Source organism: Parasteatoda tepidariorum, chromosome 3 (genome assembly GCF_982258835.1).
Source record: "Parasteatoda tepidariorum strain Cologne lab strain chromosome 3, Ptep-v5.0, whole genome shotgun sequence".
NCBI classification, from domain to species: domain Eukaryota; kingdom Metazoa; phylum Arthropoda; class Arachnida; order Araneae; family Theridiidae; genus Parasteatoda; species Parasteatoda tepidariorum.
Window position 1 is genome coordinate 48,154,947 of NC_141757.1, and position 22,698 is coordinate 48,177,644.

The 22,698-nt window shown below is 29.3% G+C and overlaps 2 protein-coding genes across 5 annotated transcripts in view; both read right to left on the reverse strand.

The window, feature by feature from the left end:
- LOC107447110 (G protein-coupled receptor moody-like) overlaps positions 1 to 22,698 on the reverse strand; it is a 41,355-nt gene that overhangs the window by 9,299 nt on the left and 9,358 nt on the right. The window contains exon 2 of one of the 4 annotated variants that reach the window (XM_071179124.2): positions 5,657 to 6,842. The exons of 1 other annotated variant lie outside the window; for it this stretch is intronic. In XM_071179124.2, coding sequence (XP_071035225.2) covers positions 5,667 to 6,827 — 1,161 coding nt within the window. In that variant the 5' untranslated portion in view covers positions 6,828 to 6,842 and the 3' untranslated portion in view covers positions 5,657 to 5,666. Of the gene's footprint in view, positions 1 to 5,656; positions 6,843 to 13,473; positions 15,386 to 19,946; positions 21,645 to 22,698 lie in introns of those variants that run through there. 2 more of the 4 variants (XM_087159278.1, XM_016061936.4) reach the window with 2 other exon arrangements.
- Positions 662 to 4,901, reverse strand: LOC107447111 (G protein-coupled receptor moody-like). Its single transcript, XM_016061939.5, has 2 exons — positions 4,780 to 4,901; positions 662 to 2,535 (listed from the first exon to the last, which is right to left on the reverse strand). Exon 2 carries the CDS (start codon positions 2,514 to 2,516, stop codon positions 1,455 to 1,457), a length of 1,062 nt encoding a protein of 353 aa, XP_015917425.2. The 5' UTR covers positions 2,517 to 2,535; positions 4,780 to 4,901; the 3' UTR covers positions 662 to 1,454.

Here is a 22,698-nt window from a genome sequence, read left to right on the forward strand (position 1 = left end):
GTTTTATTGCTTACGCTTCATTTTTTGTTTTTTTTTTTTTTGTTTTCGTAAATAAAGGTGGAAGTTTTAATGGCTTTTTTATCAGTTTAATCACCAAATTATAATATCAATCTTTAATTTTGCTCTTTATTTGACAAATATGCTGCATATGACACAAAAGCTGCCATATAACCCTTCTACGGTCATACGGGCAGCTCTCGGCTGCCACTTACTGGCAAGTACCAATAAATTATGACTGCAACTGCTTAAATAAATTCGCATTTTGTCTAAAACAAAATTTGTTATGTTTTTGTTGAAAAAGGACCCAAACTCATTAATATGAGCTTCACATACATTGACGTAAGTGAAAAAACTTTCTTATTTAACTGCCATAATTGGGAAAGCTTTTTCTCTAGTTTTGTGATGATTTATACATATTTTTTCTACTTAAATCACACAATTTTTTATTTACTAGTTTTTGATAGTAATTAAACCTAGAAAAACGGTTTTTGAAATGGACTTCTGTGATCTGAGATAGCTCATTTTCTGTATTTTTCAATAATGTACATTGCATCCATCTAAAAAAAAATACAGCTACTCATGTGTTCCTCATATCTTCATAGCCTCATATATTCACCTTCAGTGTAAAATAAGAACACCAAAAAAGATATTTATATACAATTAAAGTACTAAACTATTTACAAAGAGCTGGATGGGTAGACTATATTTGAGTGTGCCCCTTGGTTCTCGTCAAGTTGTGATCGCGGTTGATAGCCAAGACGCCAAGCTGGGCGATGTAGAAACCCATTCGTGATTCTGATTGGTTTAGATTTTAGCGTTATTTGAAAATGTTCAACGGTATATGTATTTTCAGAGGTCCATTAGTTCTACGTTAGATACCGGCTAGTAAGGTTACTTTTGCTTGTGGTCAATAAGATCGAAGGTATGTGGGCAGTCAGAAAATGGGACTTTAGAAAAAAATGTCCCCGCCAGTCCAGTACCACAAACGCCATTTTTGATTCGTATTTGGCCGAATTTATGTGACGATGAAGGTACACAGATTCTATTCATGACAAATTTAGGCAGTATCTAACTGCTCTTAGAGAATTCTGCGCACCTAAATCAGAGGATATTCAAGCTTAATGAAGAGGTGAGTTGTGTTTTTTTTCCTTCTCTTTCTGTGCTTACTTCGTAAATTTTTGTTTTGATTCAAAAGGCACTTTATTGGGGTTATTAATTTTCCTTACATTGGGTTCATTGCAATTTTGTAAAGTTTCGGTCGATGTTTTGTTGAAATTTTCCAATGTTTTATTGAAATATCATTATGTTTTGGCCGCCATTCCTGTTGCCACGGTGTTCCGCGCAAACAGGAATGGCGCAAAACATATATCGCCAAGGAGCACCCTCAAGTATTTTTACCAACTGGATTACATTTTCAAAATTGAGGCACATAATTTTTTTTATTTTTCAACTGTTCAGACTCTGGCTGATTCAGTATTTGCTGATGTTGACGATGGAGACCATATCTTGGTACACTGGAATAACTCTAAATATGCCTTCCTAAATTCAGCACTCATTGCAATATATATGATAGGATTTATGACATTTGAGAGATTGATACCAAAGCGAGCGATAAGTATAAAAGCAGGAGCGGGTTTTCCGGTCATTGTAATATATGTAATTGGTAAATAACAAATTATAAACGACACAAGAATGACCAGCATCACTTTCAGAAGCTTCATTTCTTTATCATCTAGGTGGGAGGATGTGTTTTTTCCTCTACCTTCCTCTGAAGTTGCGTTTAGCATCGCTGGGGTTGTTGAAAGATTGAACTGTTTCACGCGGTTAGAAGCATTATGGGCAACCAAAAAAATTATTGGATAGCAAATTATGAAAGCTAGAGTTGGAAATCCAAATGCTGATATGACAAATATATAATTAAATGTTTTGGCGCTGGGTCCCAGAATGGTGCATAACCCAATTTTAGGCTCATAACCATATCTTCCAAGCCCTTCAAAAAATGGAAGAAGGGACAGAGTTAAGGAATATGCCCACGTTAAGGCTATTTGAATAGCTAGGTATTTCAAACTATACAGCAATCGATAATATTTTGGGTAAACTACACAAATGAACCTATTAATGGTGATTGCTACCATTAAATTTACCGATTCTGCACTAACGAAATATTTCGCCATTGTGTTCCAACGACAAAGAGTGTTGTTTTGGTTCAACTCAGGCCTGAAGTAGGTGATTGGCGTTAAGAGACAATAAATCAAATCAGCAATGCATAGATTTACGATGAATGCTGTCGTTGGACTTCGAAGTTCTTTTGATTTTCTCAAGGCCAGAATAGATATAGAGTTTTCAAATATTCCGAGAAAGGCAATGATGATGAAAAATGCTTGTGCGATTCTCATATTTCTTTCCATATCTTGATCCACAGACTTATCTTGACCTTGGTGTGTGTCCAATGTTTTGTTCTCCAGTGAATTATTTTGAAAAAGGAACCAGGAGTTGATTTGTAGTGTGGAATTCATTTTCTTTTGAACGAATAACCTAAAATTTGTATAAATTTTGTATCAGAAATTTACAGCGAAAAATTGTGATATTAAAACATTATGTCTGAACAAAGGTTACCATAAGGGTAAAAAAAAATTTTCTTGGATTTTTTATTTCTTTTATAGTTTTTTTGCACTTTTTTTTCTTCCAAAAGCGTCAATTTTTCGTAAGAATGCAAGTTTCGATTTTTTTGAAAATAAGCACCTTTAACTATATATCAGAAAACCTTAAATCGCTTTAAATCTTATGCAGTAAGTAGAAATTTAGTATAGTGGCCCTAAGCCGTATTTGCTGCAGCAATTCGTTATTTCCTGCAGAACTTGTTCTTCGGTGAAAGTGTTATCTATAGAGCAGAGACTTACTATGTACGTTTTTGCAACTTTTTAAATATTTGTATTTTGAAGTAAATAAATTATTAAAAAGTAATATTTCTTCATTATTGAAGAAATGGATTTTAATGGAAAATGCACTTGCCAAGTTTACTATACAGTGTGTCCAAAATAAATGGAAACTATCAAATATCTCTAGAAATACACATGGGGACAAATATCTAAAATTGCACAAATGAAATATTTAAAAAAGATGAACTCAATGAGGTCGAACTTGACTGTCCAATACCACTTCCTGGATGTGAGGGTGAACGTAAAAATCTAAAGTAGAAACTCATATTTTTTATGGCATATTTTAAATTTCCAGTTAAAATAGTGTCTCAATTGAACTTGTTTTTTGGTTCATAAGTGGAGCTTGTAAAAAGACGACGATAAAGACATTTTTTTTTAAATAGCGGAATCACAAGAAATACATGTCATCTTGAAAAAGTAAAAGAAAATGCCTTGTTTGATATTTTTAAAAATATATGTGATGGCACAAAACTGGACCCTCTGCACAAAATTCTGCTCCATCACTTTGGAGCCCCACTTAGAATAAAGGAGACGAAGGAAATGGAGCGTTTCAGCACATTTGGACACCTTGCATAAAACTAGTCTGCTCAGTATGACAAGTTCTTTAATTCAAAACGCCTCCCATTTTTTTTAATTTGAGAACTATTTTTTATTATAAGTGTACAAACATCTTCATCTTGAAAAACATAAATAATTAATTCAATATTTGAACTAACAGCTAAAACTGCAAAAGATCATCGGTTCTAAAAAGGTAAGAAAGCCAAGTCCCTTTACCCTGAAATATTAAATAATAATAATAATAAACATAAATAAAGCAAAGTCTGCAGCTCTTTCTGCATTTGTGTCAGTCGAGGTGACTGAAAAAACTTTTTGTTTTAGCTATAATTTACTTATCCAACTTATGAGCATTTAATTTTTTTGTTATTTAACTAATGTAGAGCTAAGATCTACAACTACACTCCATGTATACATGTCTGTAGCATTTCTAACTCATGTAATTTAAAGACAAAAAAAAGTTTAGACGACGATTAAAATGTTAAGAGTTAAAAAAGAAGTTTTTTTAGAAACAGAATAAATTTTACTCCTGTTATGTATTTTATAGATATCAATATTTTTTTACCAACAAATATAATTCTATAATTTGTTAAAATAAATGCATACGTTTCTAAAACAGGAATAGAAGAATTTTGATACTATAAAGAAAAACAATTCTTTGGGGAAAATTTGGTGGTCTTTGTTACCCTGTACAGTATAATGCTAAATTAATGGTAGCAACCGGTCACGGGGGATTAAATAAAACAATTGGTATTAAAAATAGTTTGTCAGTCTCCATTCGTTCGCCACTTTTTTCATCGAAAATGCAATCCATGTAAATTATTTCCGTTTTTTTTTAATAAATATGAAATTATTATAAATATTTTATAACGTTCTGAAATTTACTTTATTTCACGTTTGTTTCTTAAAATTATTTCTTAATTTTAAATGTGAATCATATTTTATGAAATGCTTTAAAAGGTATGCCTTACATTACTAATAACAACAGTTTCTTTAATCGTTTTAAATTTTGAATTCTAAGAAAAGTAACCACACGTTTTAAGAATTGACCACTGTTAAAAATGACCACTGACCAATTTCAAAATTTTCCAATTTTACCTTATACTGAGCAAGAAGCAACAATGAGTTTAATTATTCAGATTCAGGAAATATTATCAATACGAAGACCATTTGAGATTGTATTGAAAAAAATTTTAAAGTTAGTTAAAATTAAGATTTTTTTATTTAAGTTATAAAAAGTGCATATTGATGATGAAATTGTTAGAATTATGTAAAATAACTTTACCTTAAAAGTACAAACAGCTTTGAAATGTGTGATCCAAAGCTCCACTAAAGCAAGAAACAATATGAACAAGGAACATTGACATTGGTATGAAAGTTTACAATCAAAACACGAAATAGTGTTTCTAAAATTAGCGTGTTAAAATTATTTAGAAAATTGCTAACGTTATCCTGTCAGCTTATAAGTAACTCCGGATGACGGTATTTACTCTTGTGCAAACAAAATCCGTGAAGAATGGATTCTTTTTTTAGATTCTTGCTCATTGTGAAACAAAAAGATGACATTGAGAATTCATGTTGATGGAAAAAGCGGATATCGACCTTCTTTCAATTTGTTTTCAAATTCACACCACTCATTTAAATAAAAATCACTGTTATTATCTTTTTCAGTGATTAAAAAAAATTTTAAATTATAAATTATATAGCAATTTTGAATTTAGCTTCTATTAATAAATATCTTACTACAAAAATTTTTTATTTGAATATTGTTCTCAAACACATTGCCTAGGAATGCAAAAAAAAAGAAGAAGAAAAACTGTAAATTGTACGATATTTTTTTTGGCAGAATAAAGGTGTAGATTTTTCTTTTTTTCTCTCCAATACTTTTTATTTGTGCATGATATAGATAACGCATCATCCCGTAAAGACTTTAAATTATTGTTCGTCATCACTATATGACCTGACATTGGTTACTTTGGCATATGCAGTATTACTTAGAAGGTGTACTGCAATTGTATTTGAGTGTTGTTAAAACTTCACCAAAGTAGCATAGACTATAGCATGCGACACATTGCAAAACTTCAAGAAAAATTATGAATATTGCAAAGATGGTGCTTTGATGAGCATGACTTTTTACCGTAAAGAGATTAAGCACTTTTTATGAAGCACTGATCATTTTTCAACTGTTCTGGTTGATTCAGTATTTGATGTGGTTGACATTACATACCGGATTTTTCTACACAGTAATAATTCTAAATATGCTTTTCTAAATTCAGCACTCATTGCAATATATATAATAGGATTAATTACATTTGATAGATTAACAGTGAAATGAGAGAAAAGTGAAAAAAGTGGCATCTCTGCTTCCCTGTCATATATTTTAACAAATGTGCTTGGAAAATAACAAATTATAAACGCCAGAACGATCACCAACATAACTTTTAGAAGTTTCGATTCCTTATCATCTAAATGATGTGATGTATTTTTTCCTCTGAGATCACTTTCCTCTGAAGTCGCATTTAGCACTGATGGAGTTGTAGTAGAATTTGACACTTTGCTAATCTTGTTTGCTGAAATATTAGATTTTCTAGCTCCTTTGCAGTGAGGGAATTGTGATGGAGTTGCTGAAATGTTGCATTTTCGAGCTCTTTTCGAAACCTTGTGTGTTACCCAAAATATTCTTGGATAGCAAATTACAAATGCTAGTGTTGGAGACGCAAATGCAGTTATAATAAAAACATTATTGGCAATTTTTGCATTTTGTCCCAGAATAATGCAAAGTCCTATGCTAGGATCATAACCATATCTTCCCAAAACTTCAAAGAATGGAATTAGTGATAGAATTAGGGAATAAATCCAGGTAAAAGCTATCTGTAAAGCTAGATATTTTGGACTGTACACGGTGCGGTATAATATTGGATAAACTACACAGATGTACCTATTGATGGTGATTGCTACCATTAGATTAACTGATTCTACACCTGTGAAATATTTCCCCATTGTACTCCAACGACAAAAATGGTAGTTTTTGTTCCACTCATGCTTTATATAGTTCATTACCGTCAACAGGCAATAAATCAAATCAGCAACGCACAGATTCACGATAAATGCAGTTGTTGGATTTCGAAGCTCTTTCGATCTTCTTAGAGCAAGTATCGATATCAAATTTTCAAATATTCCAATAAGTGCAATTATGAGAAAAACTACTTGCGCAATTTTCATAGTTGCCTCTATATTAGCCATCTGCTGACCTTGATTCGTATCCAAAGTCTCATTAGCCAATGAGCTATTTCGGAAAAGAAAGAAGAAGTTGCCATGATGTGAAGTGCTCATTTTCTTTCAAACAACCTAGAATTTATATAAATTTCACATCAGAATATTTTTGGTTGAGTACTCTTCACATTAATTAAATATTTTAAATACGAGTACGCAAAGGCTTCTATATAATTCACATTCATTTAAAACATTAAGATTACATTGTTGTTATTTTTTTTTCTTATGCGAAACCATGTCAAGCTTTGATCGTTTTATTTTTTAAGTTCTAAATATGTAACAGAAGAATAGATGAAGCGCAGAGAAACATATTACTGAAGCTGACAATGTTAAAGATTTATAAGAAAATCATGGGAAAACCTGGGTCATGTTGGGTAAAATATTCATATATAAACCAAATATATACTTAATTGGATTCACACTGTAAGCAATTATTTTTTTAAATTTTACATTACATTTTTTTAATAAAAATGCATTTTTTATCAGGAAAAATGTTCGACGAAACAATTCTTTTCTAACATACCTTATACAATGCTCATATTTTGGTAAATTGCAAATTTTTAGTTTGAAATTATCATAATATTTTATAACGCATCAGTATTCCTAAAGCTTTAAAATGCATATTTCATTAAAATAATCTTAAAATCGAAACAATTCTTTTAAACTAACTAATTTTAGTTCTCTAAAAAAGCATGCTTCATTCAATTTAAAACTAGAATAGTTTTGAAATCTACTTTCATATTCAAATTATTAAAATAAGTCCTTCTCTGTTAAATAAACTTTTTTGCATCAAATATCGGAATATTAGTTTGTAAACAAAAGTTGTATGACATTTCAAGTCTTATTGTTAAATTTGTGAGAACAAATTGAGCGTGAGATATTTAGTTTCTTAGAAAATAGTGTTTATTTGCTTTTAAAATTAAATTAGTTTTGATTCATATTTTCATAGACAAATGTTTAATTTAAATTTTGCTTAATAAACTTCTTTTATTGAAACTGTATAAAAATTGTGTGACAAACATGACTACGAGAATTTATATTTTAACAATAAGTAAGAATTTCCCAATGTGATGCTGCTTAAGGTTATTAATATATTTCTGTTCATTCCTAACATAAATTAATCTTTACGTAAGCTCTGTCTAAAAATTCATGCTCAAATAACTATGAAATTCCAGTATCTGTTAAGCCTAACAAGGTGACCACTTTACCGCTGCCTTAGTTCAATTATTATGAAATGTTATAAAAATAACGGTTATAGGTAAAGGAAATGTAATGAAAACTTGATTTCATAAAATAAAGAAGAGAAGTTTTGCGCGAGATTACAATATGCTGCGAGAATGAACTTAAAAACTGTATTCTCTTACTAAAATGTGAATTGGAATTAGAGCAGTTTAAAATGTTAAACATTCTTTGAAAGTTTTAAAATCTCAAAAAAAATGGCACTCGTTCTAATAATAGTTAAAAAGTTATTGCATTGAAGTTAATCAGCACTTATAAATTTCAGTTTGAAATATATATATATTTACGATTAAATATTTGTATGAATAATTATTTTATGTAATTGTTTGCTATACTATTTTGTGTAAGTGGTTTTAGTACAAAAGTACATTTTAATACAAAATTATTGAATCAAGAATAGATTGCGTAAGTTTGCATTAGCAATTTACAATTTATTTAATTACATACATCAGTGTAACATAAAGTTATCAAAATAATTCCGAATCTTTTATTACCGCAGATTTTAATTCTATTACTCTTAATTCGTGTTGTTGCCTTATTTTTATTAACTCTTGTTTACTTCATTCTGTTACATAATAATTCCTAATAAAAATGGAAAAAATAAAATAATCTACATCGATAATTCATCGAAAATTATCATAAACTTTGACACCGTATTTACCGTATTAACCATATTTATTCTCTTACTAGTACATGCATATCAACCATATGAATACGTGTTAAAATCAACTTAGAAATGAATATCAAGATAAATGGAAAAAAAATTTAAATCAATCCCAATTAAGTTGATAATACAAAGTATATTTCATCTTCATTAACGCTCAGAATCCTTAAAGGAAAAACATCCAAGCATTTTTATCGAATGAAAGCAAAAAAAATTAACGATTGAAAAGAATCCTGATAAATTCATTCAAAAATAATTAGAGGAAACGATACACCTATCGTCTAACTAGTAATTGAACTTTATTTCTCAGCGGGGGCGTTGAACTCTTTCGCTGGGAGAACGTTGTCATTTTGCCATGTAGGCTTGTTACGTATTCTGGTATTGCAAAAGCAAAAACTTGTAATATGTTTCGTTGTGGGATAAACTTTTATTCCAATTTACAGACCTACTTATGTTCTTAAGGACTTGCCATGTTTGGATGTTAAGATTGCTAACTTAGAACTATAACTAAAATTGAGATTTTTTATTATTAGTGCAAAATTTTGTTCTGCTTTTGTTCTGTGCTTCGCTTAAAATCACTGACAATCTTTTAAAGATTTAAAGACATTTTTTGCAAAATTAACACAATGTTTCTAAAACAGCAAACTATTTAAAATACGTTAGCTGTAGCTATAGCAACCGTTTATATGAAAATGAAAACGATTTTGAAAGTTATTCATTCATTAATTTAATAAAAATGAAAATCTGCAAATCTAATGTTTATGTAATGGACCAGAATGATTCTACAAAAAGTTCTTCGAGAATTCTTAACTTGAGCGATATGTTATCCATTTTCTTTCTATTAGAAGAAACAGCATTTATTGATTACAGTTCAAGTTGTTCATTGAACTCTATCATATGTTTTTAAGTTCAAGGTGAGTTTTTTTTTCTAAATAGTACTTCAAATTGATTTTACAATATGAAAAATCTTAAGGCTCTAAGGAATCTGCACTGGCATGGCATACGAATGAAAACTAACACTTTACTGAATAACACAGATTTTTCTTCAGTGTAACATTTTGAAGTTTGAATGTTCTAATTAATAATTGTCCCGACTCTGTCCAACACTATTTCTATTTTGGCTTCTCCATAACAGTCAGCAACAGCAATCATATTAAATTAACTTATACTGTTACGAAGATTTGATTAAAAATTAGTATAATTTAAAATCACATGGTGAAGGACATTAAATACTTTTAATCGCCACGAAATGGAAAAAGCTTTTCCGTGCTTATTTTTGCAATTAAATAAAATTCCGTTTTTCATTTAATTCTTTCAAAGCCTAGAGTGATATTAGTTGATTGAAATTTATTGCATAATTGGTTTGTGTAAAAATACATTATTCTTTTTAAATCCTCCTTCAAATTAATTCTGAAAGCATAAGCTTAAAGAACTGCCCTGGAGATCAAGTTTAGCGAAATCTTATGCTTGGAGAAAAAAACGCTTGGAAAAGGCATTCATAAAAAAAAGTTTTAGAAAGTTTTGCTTTTACTTCATACAATTTTGATTCTTTGATTCTATTTTACTATCAAATAGAAGATTATTAATATTCAATTAAATATTAATAAATAATGTAAGCATATAGCTATTCAATAATTGTGCAATATCTTTTTTTCTTTCCGTCGAAAAGGAAAGTTTCTGCATAGCGCTGTTTCTTTTTCTCTTTTAAAATATTATTTAAAAAAATTGAATTAACTTTTTATTTTAAAGTTAAATATACTGTTAAGATAAATAAACTGTTTAAAGGAAGAGGACTAATTTGACCTATCTTATCCGACACTGCTAATACAATGACATCGAATTTCGTTCATTATTTTTCAATCGATATTACTTAGAAAACATTATTCTCACTTATCGTGTTTTTTTATCCCCAGCTTTTCATAATTTATCCAAAATTTTAAATACTAAATACTTAGTACACTTAAAAGATCTCCTTTAGACAGAAAAGAGATTCAACTTCTTCCTTGCTAACCAACAGAGAACCGTACAAACGTAATTTTTTTATATTTTCAATTAATACTTCAAAATATTTTTTGTTTTCTTATTCATTAAAATGTATTCTACTGTACTTAGTTTTCAAATTTTAAAATTTTGAATTATTTATTAGAAAACTTAAATATATTTATTTTAAAGCTTGCAACTTTAAAATTTGAGCTCTGAAAAAGTTTTTAACCATTTACAACTCTTATAAATATTACAAAATAAATTTTGTAATATTTTTTGTTAAAAAATACTTCTTTAACATCATTGTTCAAGAATGAAGTAGAGAGTCAATTCATTTCAACGATCTTTATGGGAAAACTTTAGTGAATTCACGATTTATGGTCAAAACTTCCAGAATATGGTAAAATTTGGCTCATTGAGAAAACCAAAATCTCGATAATTTTCCCAGAAGCGCTTTGGTAATGGTTTTGGTAAAATTTTCTATAAAATACGCTTTTATAATATGAGATAAAATTAGGTAAATGTGGTAAAATTTAGTCATTTTACCATGATACCTTAGAGCGTGGCATAAAACCCACCTCTTTGATTAAATTTACTTTTCAATTTTGCTTCCTTTTTTTTACTAAATGTGTGGTAATATGAAGTATTATTTTGAAAACCATAATTTCCAGTAAACCGTTATCACATGAACAAAAAAGTTACCAAATGAATTGTTTAAATACCGTATATTTTTTTTTTATTATGGCCAAAAATATGGTTATTTTTACCAGAAATGTCTTTAAAATACAGTACGGTAATTTTACTAGAAATTTTTTTATCCGTGCAATGATTACATGAATGCTGAATTTCAATATACAAGATGTTCTGCAATTCCAGTTATTAATATATATTTATAAAATCCAAGTAAAAAAAGGAAATAAAAAAGTGGTACTCATTAAGAATCCCAAATAAATATTTAAGAAGGAAAAAAAATAAAAAAGCTTTCGAAATCTGGTGAATCTTACCGAGAATGCATTATACTGGAACTAAAAACATTAAAACTTTTTTGATGGCTAAAGAAACCGGAGAAGAATCTGAAAGCAACTATAATTACGATTTTTCAAGCAATGAAACAGGTTTAGGAATTTTTTTTATCCCAACTCCATGACTAGTGATTCGATAATGTTTTTTTTAACCCCTTCCTTCTCGCTCCCGTGAAAACGACTAGGTGAGGTTTCGCCCTCTATTTCCCTCTCCCGTGTTATTTCAGGGCTGGAGTGTTCAGTAGTAACGCGCCAATAAGAATAAAACTAATTCATTTCTTTCGACCAGAAACCATTTTATTTCTCATTTTACACACCAGATGGCAGTACCAGGATATTTTTGAGGGTATTATTAGAAGAGATGAAAACAATGAGAGATGTTGGAAGGAAACTTGGTACTACTGTCCAGATTGTGACGTTGGCCTCTCTATCGTATGCTTTGAAATTTATCTCACAAGAAAAAATTACTAATCTTTATTCATATTATACGTAAGTTTAATAAAATTCTTTTAACACATATTTTTAACACATATTTTTTAAACACAAGGAAAATTTTAAAAATATTGTTTAAAACACATATTTTTTAAACTTTCCTTGCTTGCTGGAAAACCAACATTAAGTCATAGTAACCCTTGTAGCGTATCAAGCTATATTATAGAAAAGTTCTGTATTTTTAATAAAAACATTTATTTACAGCAACAACTACAGTAATGGAATTAAAGTTCCCGTAACGGGAAAGTAACAACTTTTCAAACCAATATAGAAAACCCGTAACGGGTTAGTACAAACCTCAATTTTTTTAAAAACAAAAACTAATCTCTACAAAATCAATAACTTTTTGTTCTAATTTTATCATCTGCTTTTATTTTTTTAAACTTATCTCTTCATATGTTTATTTTATTTTATTTATGCTTTTGCCAGCCCGTTATTTTTAAATATTTTTAGACTTTATAACTTGAATGTTGGCTTTTCCTAAAAATTAAATTTTTTAAAATTTCAAGCAAAAAACAAATCAAAAATTAAAAATGAATATATATATTGTTCATACACATATTTTTATATAATTTTCAGGTATGAAAAAATGGGTAATTTTATGACCATTTTCTTGAAAATTAACCGATCATTAAGGGGATAATCCTCTAAATAGCAATAGTAACTTTGATTGCAATTATTTTTTGCTTCATTTTTAATGAGCATTCTAAAAATACTCATTAAGTGTGATGATTACGGAACACTTTGTAGACGCATCAATTTTGAAATCTACAAAATGTTTAATAGTGTCACGTAACTTCAGTCTACAGAAAAACATAATTGAAAGGTACAGGGATAAATTATCTCAGGCCTACACTAGAAGTTCGATGATTTATTGAAAGAAAGTACAGCAATTTTTGTTGTTTTGTTTTCGACATGTTTTCGCACCAATTAATTGTTGAAACACACAAAAACAAAAGACACCTAAAAATGCAAGTATCAACTTCCGCTGAATAACGCGAATGAAAAGGTCCCTTTATTATAAGGATTACGAAGTTATTATCAAGGAAATTTTATTTTAATTGAATTTTGATCCATAAGAAAATGTCTTTATTTTTAAAGCTTGAAATACTATAAAGGAATCGATCAAGTAATCCTATTTGAAACTATTTTTATCTTTTAAAATGCCATTTTGATTTACTACTGTATTACTTCTTAAAATTGTATTAAAATAAAATTTTGACCTTGTTTCTGTAAATTAAGGTTCTTCACTGGACCTTTCAAAAAGTCGAATTGCATCAGCAAAATGGAATAAAATTAATAGCTATCTATTTTAAATAAATAACACTTTATTGTGTACAAAACAGTTATCATATACTACAGTTGAGTAGCAATGAATATTGCAAAAGACACAGCCATGTAATACAAAATTTTAAACATTACCAAATAAATATATTGCATAAGTATCACATTGATTTCGTATAAGTTTATAAAATCACATCAAGCAATTATGCTCTAATTAGTTCAGTACTAGATGAGGTTGGCCAGACAAAGAAATTTTTTCTACATTTGAATTAGTCTATGTATGCTTTCCTGTACTCAGCACTCATCAGAAAACATATAGTAGGAGTAATTAAGTTCGACATGTTTGCGGGAAGGTAGGCAGAAAGTATGAAAGTAGGCATATGTGAATCTTTTCTAGGTATTTTAAAGAATGCAACCGAAAAAAAGCACCGTACCTGCCCCACAACGACAACCAACATAACTTATAGAATTTTCAGTTCTTTAACGTCTGCACGATGTAACGTTTTTTTTTTCCTCTGTCATTTTCCTTTTCTGGAGCTGTAATCAATGTTGCTGAAGTTTTCAAGCAATTAAATCTCATTATTCTCTCTTAAATGTTACCCGAAAAATTAATGGATAGCAAATTTCGAAGGCAGTTGTTGGAATTATGAATGCTGATGTAAAAAGAAAACTACTCGTTGATGTACAGTTGACTTTCAAAATGGTGCACAATCCTACATTAACTTCATAACTTCATAACCATATTTTCCCTACCCTTCAAAGAACGGTAAACTCGTCAAAAATAATGAGTAGAATCATGTAAAAGCTATCTGAAAAATAGATTTTGTGCTAGTTTATAAAATCACATCAAGCAATTAGGTTCTAATTAGTTCAGCATTCGATGAGGTTGACCATACAAGGAAATTGTTTCTACACTTGAATAACTCTAGGTATGCTTTCCTGTACTCAGCACTCATCAGAATATATATAATAGGATTAATTACATTTGACACATTTACGGCAAAATAGGCAAAAAGTACGAAAGTAGGCATCTGTGCATCTTTTCCTGATATCTTAACAAATGCTATCGGAAAAAAACAGAGTATATATGCCACCACGACAACCAACATGACTTTTAGAATTTTCATCTCCTTAGCGTCTGCACGATAAGAAGTTTTTTTCCCTCTGCTGTTCTCTTCTGCTGAAGTTGTATTCAATGTTGCTGTAGTTCTCAAACGATTAGATCTTCTTGCTCTCTTATATGCTTTATGGGTGACCCGAAAAATTAACGGATAGCAAACTGCGAAGACAGTTGTTGGAATTACAAAAGCTGTTATAAAAAGGAAACTACTCGCTGATTTACCGTTGACTTTTAAAATTGTGCACAATCCTACATTAACATCATAACCATATTTTCCCCACACTTCAAAGAATGGTAGACTTGCCAAAAATAATGCGTAGAACCATGTAAAAACAATCTGAAAAGTTAGAGATATAGGCCTGTATATTGAGCGATAGACCTGGGGATGAACAACACAGATAAATCTATTGATAGTAATTCCTACAATTAGGTATACTGATTCGCCAGCAAAGAAATATTTTGCCATTGTATTCCAACGGCAAATATAATAGTTTTTGTTCCACTCATGATTTAAGTAGGTAATTAAATTAGAGACGCAATAAAGTAAATCAGCAACACAAAGATTTATGATAAATGTAGTTGTTGGATTTCGAAGCTCTTTCGATTTTTTCAATGCAAGTATCGATATAGAATTTTCAAATATTCCGAGAAATGCAATTATGAGAACAACTACTTGTGCACTTTTCATTTTCTTTGCCATGCCAGATACATCTTGACCTTGATTGATATCCGAAGTCTCATTTAGCATAGAATTATTTAGGAAAAGGAATAAGAAGTTTCCCTGAAGTGTAGTATTCATTTTCTTTTGAAAAACCTAAAATTTATATAAATTTTTAATCAGAATATTTATTGAGAATAAACGTGACATTAAAATAGTTTCAACAATATAGAAGTTTCCGTAGGTTTTAGACTCTTTCAAAATTTTATGTCCGATTGTTGATATTTTTTCGCTCCTAATATCATCTATATATATATATATATTTCTCTTACACGGCGACAAAAAAAAGTCTCATTACAACTCCCCGAATGGCAACGCTAGAAAATTGACCAATGATTGCCGCTAAAAATGTCACATGCCAAATCTAGCTGAGGTGGCTCAACAAACTGAAATAACCGGAGAGAGCATTCTCATCAAATGTGATCTTTTCCGAAATTCACCCAATCAGCTGCGGCAATCTCATACTAGCTAGGCAGAAGTGAGTAGTCTTTGTCGATAGATCTCTATTTTAGTATTTTGTCGAAAGCGCTTTTTTTTCACGCCAAAATTTTAACCTTTTTAAAGAGATATCAGTTTTAGAAATTTTATCTTAAGATTTTATACTATAGCCCATTTCTAATAGGTTTAACGAATTACATGTCATTTATTTGAATTCAAATTTATTTTAATGACTTAGTATTTACTAAAATGATGTAATTTTTTTTAAAAAGAAAGTTGTTATATGGATTTGAATTATTGTTTTGAATTCTTAGAATTTTGTGCATTTGCAATGTACCTAAGTTAGTAGCGAGAAAAGCGAGCTTGGTTTGCGAAGCAAACCATATAAGATTGCGTAGCAATTTTCGGTGGTTAGCGAGCAGGGGGCGCAGCCCACTAGTTTTAAAATATTCATCTTGAAATTCAATTCTGTTTAAAATTCTGAAATCTTTATAAATAAATAAATAAGGCGGAGTGTACAGATATGTATTTGATATTAGAGGTATAAGTCGTAATTTTTAAAAAAATTAAAGGAAACATGTGACTCTGGTTATCTAAATTTTATTTTCTTAGGGCGTCCTGGATTCGGTAGTCAATGCTAATCAGATAAATAATATGTTTAAGTACTAAATAATATGTTAATAATGTAAATAATATGTTTATGTACTAAATGTAAAAGTTAATATTCTTATTAAAATAAATCGAAATACGCTTACCTGTATTTATAACTCAATAAATAATAGTTAAGTAATGAAACGCAATAGAATCACATCGCGTGATGAGATCAGAGTTGTGATAGAATTGATTGCAGAAACTACTTTTTAAAGCGTGATTACTGTCATATAACCAATTGCAAAATTCTTAAACTCCATCCGGAATTTTTCTCTTTTTGTTATCCTCGAAAAGGAAACACCTTCAGTGAAATAATTTATTTGGCACTCTAAAAAAACACGGGACGGAACATAAATTATGCCTTGTCAGCAACTGAGTCTGTATGTTTAAATTGTATGTTTTTTCCAATTGCAAAAACCAAGAACAGGACATAAATTATGCTTTTCTGCCACAATGGTTAGGTCCGTAACAGGAATTATTTACGCAAGTAGACACGGTAAAGAACATGAATCATGCTTTTCCTGGAGTAGAGGTAGAATGCTTAAAATTAAAGAGAAGTTATTTTCACTTTAAGTAAAAAATCTAAATCGTACAACTTGACGATACATTTTCGAAAGCATTATACTTTAAACACTGAATAAATCACAGTTTCTTGCAGTTGACCATTATGAAAACTCTGATAAATTATTTCTTCCTGAGCACATTCCCCATTAAAATATATATAATATGATTCTGGCGTTCGTAATACTGCTTTCTAGCATTGCAATAAAAGAAAAGGAAGACATTTTTGCTTCTTTTCCAGAAATTATGACGTATGCAAATGGCAAATAGCAAATCATAAAAGCTACAACAACGAATATAATTTTGAGACTTGCTAGTTCTGTAGTATCTACAGTATATGCAGTCTCTCGTACTCTTGATGTGCTATTTAGACATGTGACAATTATTGAAAGACCAGCTTCTAAAATAAGTTTAGAAAAAATAATAAATATTTTACTAAAGGTTACGATTTGCATAGAATTATCTTTGGGTAAACTAATTTTAGAATTGTGGGTAAAAATTTTTCAATTCACTTTAAAAGTTCTCGAAATATGGGGAAATACACAAAAAATAAAATTAATATTAACCCCTTCCTTCTCGCTCCCATGAAAATGACGGGGTGAGATTTCACCCGCTATTTCTCGCTCCCGTGATATTGACGAACTGGAGTGTTCAGTAGTAACGCGCCAATAGAAATAAAACTAGTTCATTTCTTTTGCCCGAAAAACATTTTATTTCTCATTCTACACACCTGATGGCAGTACCAGAATATTTTTAAGGTAATTGTGGATAGTTAGTTTATTTTAAACTAGTTGTAGCACTAATCAAATACGTAATACAAATACAAAAGCCAAAAAAATAGGCACTTTTATGACCGTTTTCTTGAAAATCAACCAATCGTTAAGGGGTTAAGGGACCTGATGTTCTGACCAAACTATTTGGACCTTATTTCCCAGTTCGCAGCTTGCATTTTGGGGTTCAAATATTCGAATCCATCGAAAAAAAGGTATGTTTATTCAAAGAAGGTACGCTTTCGTGACTGAATTTCGTTGCTTAAAATTTCGTCTGCACTAATTAAATATCATATTTTTGTTTATTCTCTTGAAGCATTAAGAGTGAGTCTTAGAACGTAAAGATCCGATCGTCAGATCAAAAGATACCTATATTGTTCTTTTGCTCACTGTACCTGATTACTGTTATACCTAAAAGCAGATAAACCTATTCACTAATTACAAAATATTTAAAATTTTGGAAACCATCGGCCAAACGGTTTTTTTCTGAAATTAGAAATTAATGTCAGAATACAGTACAACAAATCAGCACTACAAAATTTCACAATTAAAACAGTTGTATGATATCGCCGATTTTAAAATTTCGACAAAGCAATAATCGATATAAAATATTCAAATAAGTCAAAAATTGATACAGCAATCAAAAAAAAATTTTTTTTGAATGATTTCAACTTTTTTTTCCATCTCAGTTTCATGCACTTCATCCAAGTTCAAAGTCTCATTGGTCAACGAAAAATTCGCTTGGAAAGAAATAGTAGATGTGCTTTGATGGATACCATTCATGTTCTTTTGTTTAACCTAAAATTTATTGTAAATTTGAAGCAGAATAATTTTAAAAGCATGGAGTTATAAGAAATTATTAAGTAATTTTTAAAATTGTATTTAGTTTGAAATGGTTTAAAAAGTTAAAAGATGAAGAAAAGATAACACCAAATTAAAATCAGTACTTGTTTAAAAATTCGATAGTATATTTTTATTCCAATAGAACTGGAAATAAAAATTTACAATCGTGTATAAACATTTTAAAAACGATTCTTGGATAAAAATAAATAACTCACTAAGGTAAAAACTTAATTTAGAAGTTGTTGCTTTTAATTGCAATTTAGCAAACATTTCCGTTCTTCATTCTAACACAAAGTTTCATACGTTTCCAGTAATTTTATTAGGGGAAGGTATAAACGGATTTTATATTATTTTCTTATATTATTATTTTCTTATATTATTATTGTATAAACGGATTTTACAGTAGTTCTAAAAAAAATTTTATTCATTTAAAAAAATTTCGAGATACACGGAAAGTAAAATTTACATTAAGGGGCCATACTTTCGGCACATTTCCTGACGAAAATAATGGAACTATATTTTCCATATTGTAATTACTCGTCCCTCAAGGAAATTTTGGTTTTCAAAATTATACCATCACAGGAAATACCCTTTTGGGTCTATTTCTGTGATTTAATAATTAGTTCGCACTAATAATTTAAAATATTTGATGTCACCCTTTTAAATCCTTCAGGTAAAACTGTGAAAATCCGATCCTTAGAACAGAAGTTTTCATGGTGATGTATTTTTCATTTTGCAGACTAATCCAAAATTCCAAGACTTTCCAACAATTAGAAAAGAAGTATTGTAAAAATTTGTGCACATCTTTCTCATAATTTTTTTTTCCTACTTATAATAGTAAATATATATTTTTAACACTTTGAAGAAAATTTATGAAAATTAAAGTGAAAAAATTAGCTTAAATCTGTCTTCATTTATCATCACTAAACGCAGTAAGATAAAACGCATTAATATATTAATTTGTAGAACTTGTTCGCTGGCTTCACCGAAGTATTTAATTTTATGTTTTTAAGAGCTTGTCAAAGAAGTTAAAAAAATTAGAATTAAGCATCAATCTTGGAAGATGTTATACCGCATAAATAATATTTTAGAAATATAAATTTTTATTGATTACTCAAAATATATGAAAGTAAGTAGTAAAATCATTTAAAAATATTTTTGAATTGCTAAAGCTTAAAATTTTCTAATTTTTGATTGAATTTTTAAATATATTTTAATTTTCCCTGACATATCGGTTTTAAAAAAGAAAAGATGCTTCTATGTTTTTAAATTAAAAAAAAAACTTTTTTAACGAGTTTTCTGCCTTTTGAAAAGTTCATAGGTCGGTTAAAAAAATGATTGTGTAAAGTAGAAAAAAAAGTGAAAATAATAACAAGACAAGTAATAACAAGACAAAGATCATCCAAAGTTTTATGTTTTCAAAAAAATTTGATCAACCTTTTACTTGAACACATGGCTTCAATTTTTATACAATATTGCTGATGTTTGCAAACTGAATGTTGAAATTAGTAAGAAAAATATGGAAAATATTATTCTCAAACACATTACTCAGCAATGCACTGAAATATGAATCAATGCCAGGAAAAAAAAGATTTTTGTAAAAGAAAATCTGGGTATATGGAGATATATATCATATTTCTTACAATGAAATACAAAAAATAAGAAACATTTTTTTTATATATTCAGAATCGATTATTTCAGCACAAATCATGGGCATAGTTTATGAGTTAATATCATCTCTAGTATGTGATTCTTCTTTTGTATGTGACATCAAGTGATTCTTACCATCAATAAACTGAAACGCAATATTTTTATGACAAAATGAATATATTGTTGTTCAAAGAGCAAGTAATATTAGTGCAGATTGAATGTTTAAATGTATTATCTTTATATCACAGCATGTTACTTTAGCTCCTACTGAAGTAAAGTGCACAATATTGTATGTAGACATTTATATATATCACAAAAGAAAATAAAAATATGGCACCAATATCACATTTTTTTCATGACGATTAAATTCTTATCAGGCTTTGATTAATACAGCATTCGATGAAGTTGACAATGAAGACCATATCTTATGACACTGGAATAATTCCGAATATGCCTTTCTGTATGCAGCACTCATCACAATATATATAATAGGATTGATTACATTAGACAGATTAACTCCGAAATATGCGAAAAGTGTAAAACTGGGCATCTGTGCTTCTTTTTCGGATATTTTAATAAATGCGACAGGGAAATAACAAATTATAAAAGTCACAACGATGACTAGCATCATTTTTAAAATTTTCAATTCCTTAACATCTGCCTGTGTAGTTCTTTTTCCTCGCACATCCTCTGAAACTGCATTCAATACTGTAGGAGAAACAACACTAGACTTCCTAACTCTCTCGGATGCTTTGTGAGTCACCCAAAAGATAACTGGATAACAAACTGCAAAGGCAGTCGCTGGAAATGCAAACGCTGATATAAAGAAGAAATCTTTCGGCGATTTACCATTAAGTTTCAAGACGGTACAAAGTCCTACGTGCATATCATAATCATATCTTCCCCACACTTCAAAAAATGGTAAAAGAGCCAATATTAAGGCATAAAACCAAGTGAAACCTATCTGTAAGGAAAGGTATATGGGCCCGTACATAGCCCGGTAAATTTTGGGATAAACAACGCATATAAACCTATTAACGGTTATACCAATCATCAAATAGACAGATTCTCCAGCTACCCAGTACCTAAACATTGGAAACCAACGACAATAGAAGCTATTTTGATTCCACTCAGGCTTAAAAAATACGAACAAATTTGCAACACAATACAACATATCAGAGACACATAAGTTTACAATAAATGCCGTCGTTGCATTTCGAAGTTTCTTTGATTTTGTCAAAGCGAGAAATGACAGAGAGTTTCCCGTTATTCCGAGAATCGAAAGTACAATGAAAATAGCTCTGGCTATTTTCAGTTTTCTTTCCATTTCAGATCTCTCCTGTCCTCCCAGATTGCCAGTGTCATTACTCACTGAAAAATTGGTTTGAAAAGAAAATAAGGTGATGTTTTCAAGAGTGGAATTCATTTTCTTTTTGAAAAACCTAAAATTTATACAAATAATCAAAAAATGGAAATAAATTAAATGAGAAATTGCGTTATTATACCTGTGTTGTACACTTTTTATTGTGTATATTTGAAAGAGAAAGAGTTGTATATATATATATATATATATATATATATATATATATATATATATATATATATATATATATATATATATATATATATATACATATATATACATATATATATATATATATATATATATATATATATATATATATATATATATATATATATATATATATATATATATATATATATACATATATATACATATATATATATATATATATATATATATATATATATATATATATATATATATATATATATATATATATATATATATATATATATATATATATATATATATATATATATATATATATATATATAAGTATATATAAGTATATATATGTTATCGGCAAAGTATGAAGCGCCGGCCTTCCATAGAATGCCTAGGCATTGTATATAATGCCGGATGTTTTTAGGCAAGGTATGAAATATGAGAAGTATTACATAGTTTCCCTAGGCATTGTATATAATACCTATCCATTCTATAGAATAACAAATGCTATTTAGGTAAAGTATGAAGAAAAAAAGCATCCAGATGAGGTTATTATGTAAATGATGTGCATTTCTCCGAAATAAAAATGTTATTCTGAAAAAATAATTAGAATGCCATTAAAAAAAAATTATTCAATATGCGTAAAGAAAAATAAAAGTTGTACAAAACATAATTTTTGTCTTTCTTATAAAGGGAAACAAAATTTTCATATTTTGAAAATAAGAAATTAACCTACTTGTTGCAACATGGCAGGCTTGAATGACGTTTTGAAATTGTCATTTTTAAATGACATTTTGACGAATCGGATATGTATTTTATACGTCATCGATTTCTCATTAGGCATTCTGTAGAATGCCTAGGAAATGTGTGAAATATAAATCGTTTCATGCATTGCCGGCTAGTTTTAGGCATTATATACAATGTCTAGGCATTCTATAGAATGCCGGATTCCAAACTTTGCCGGT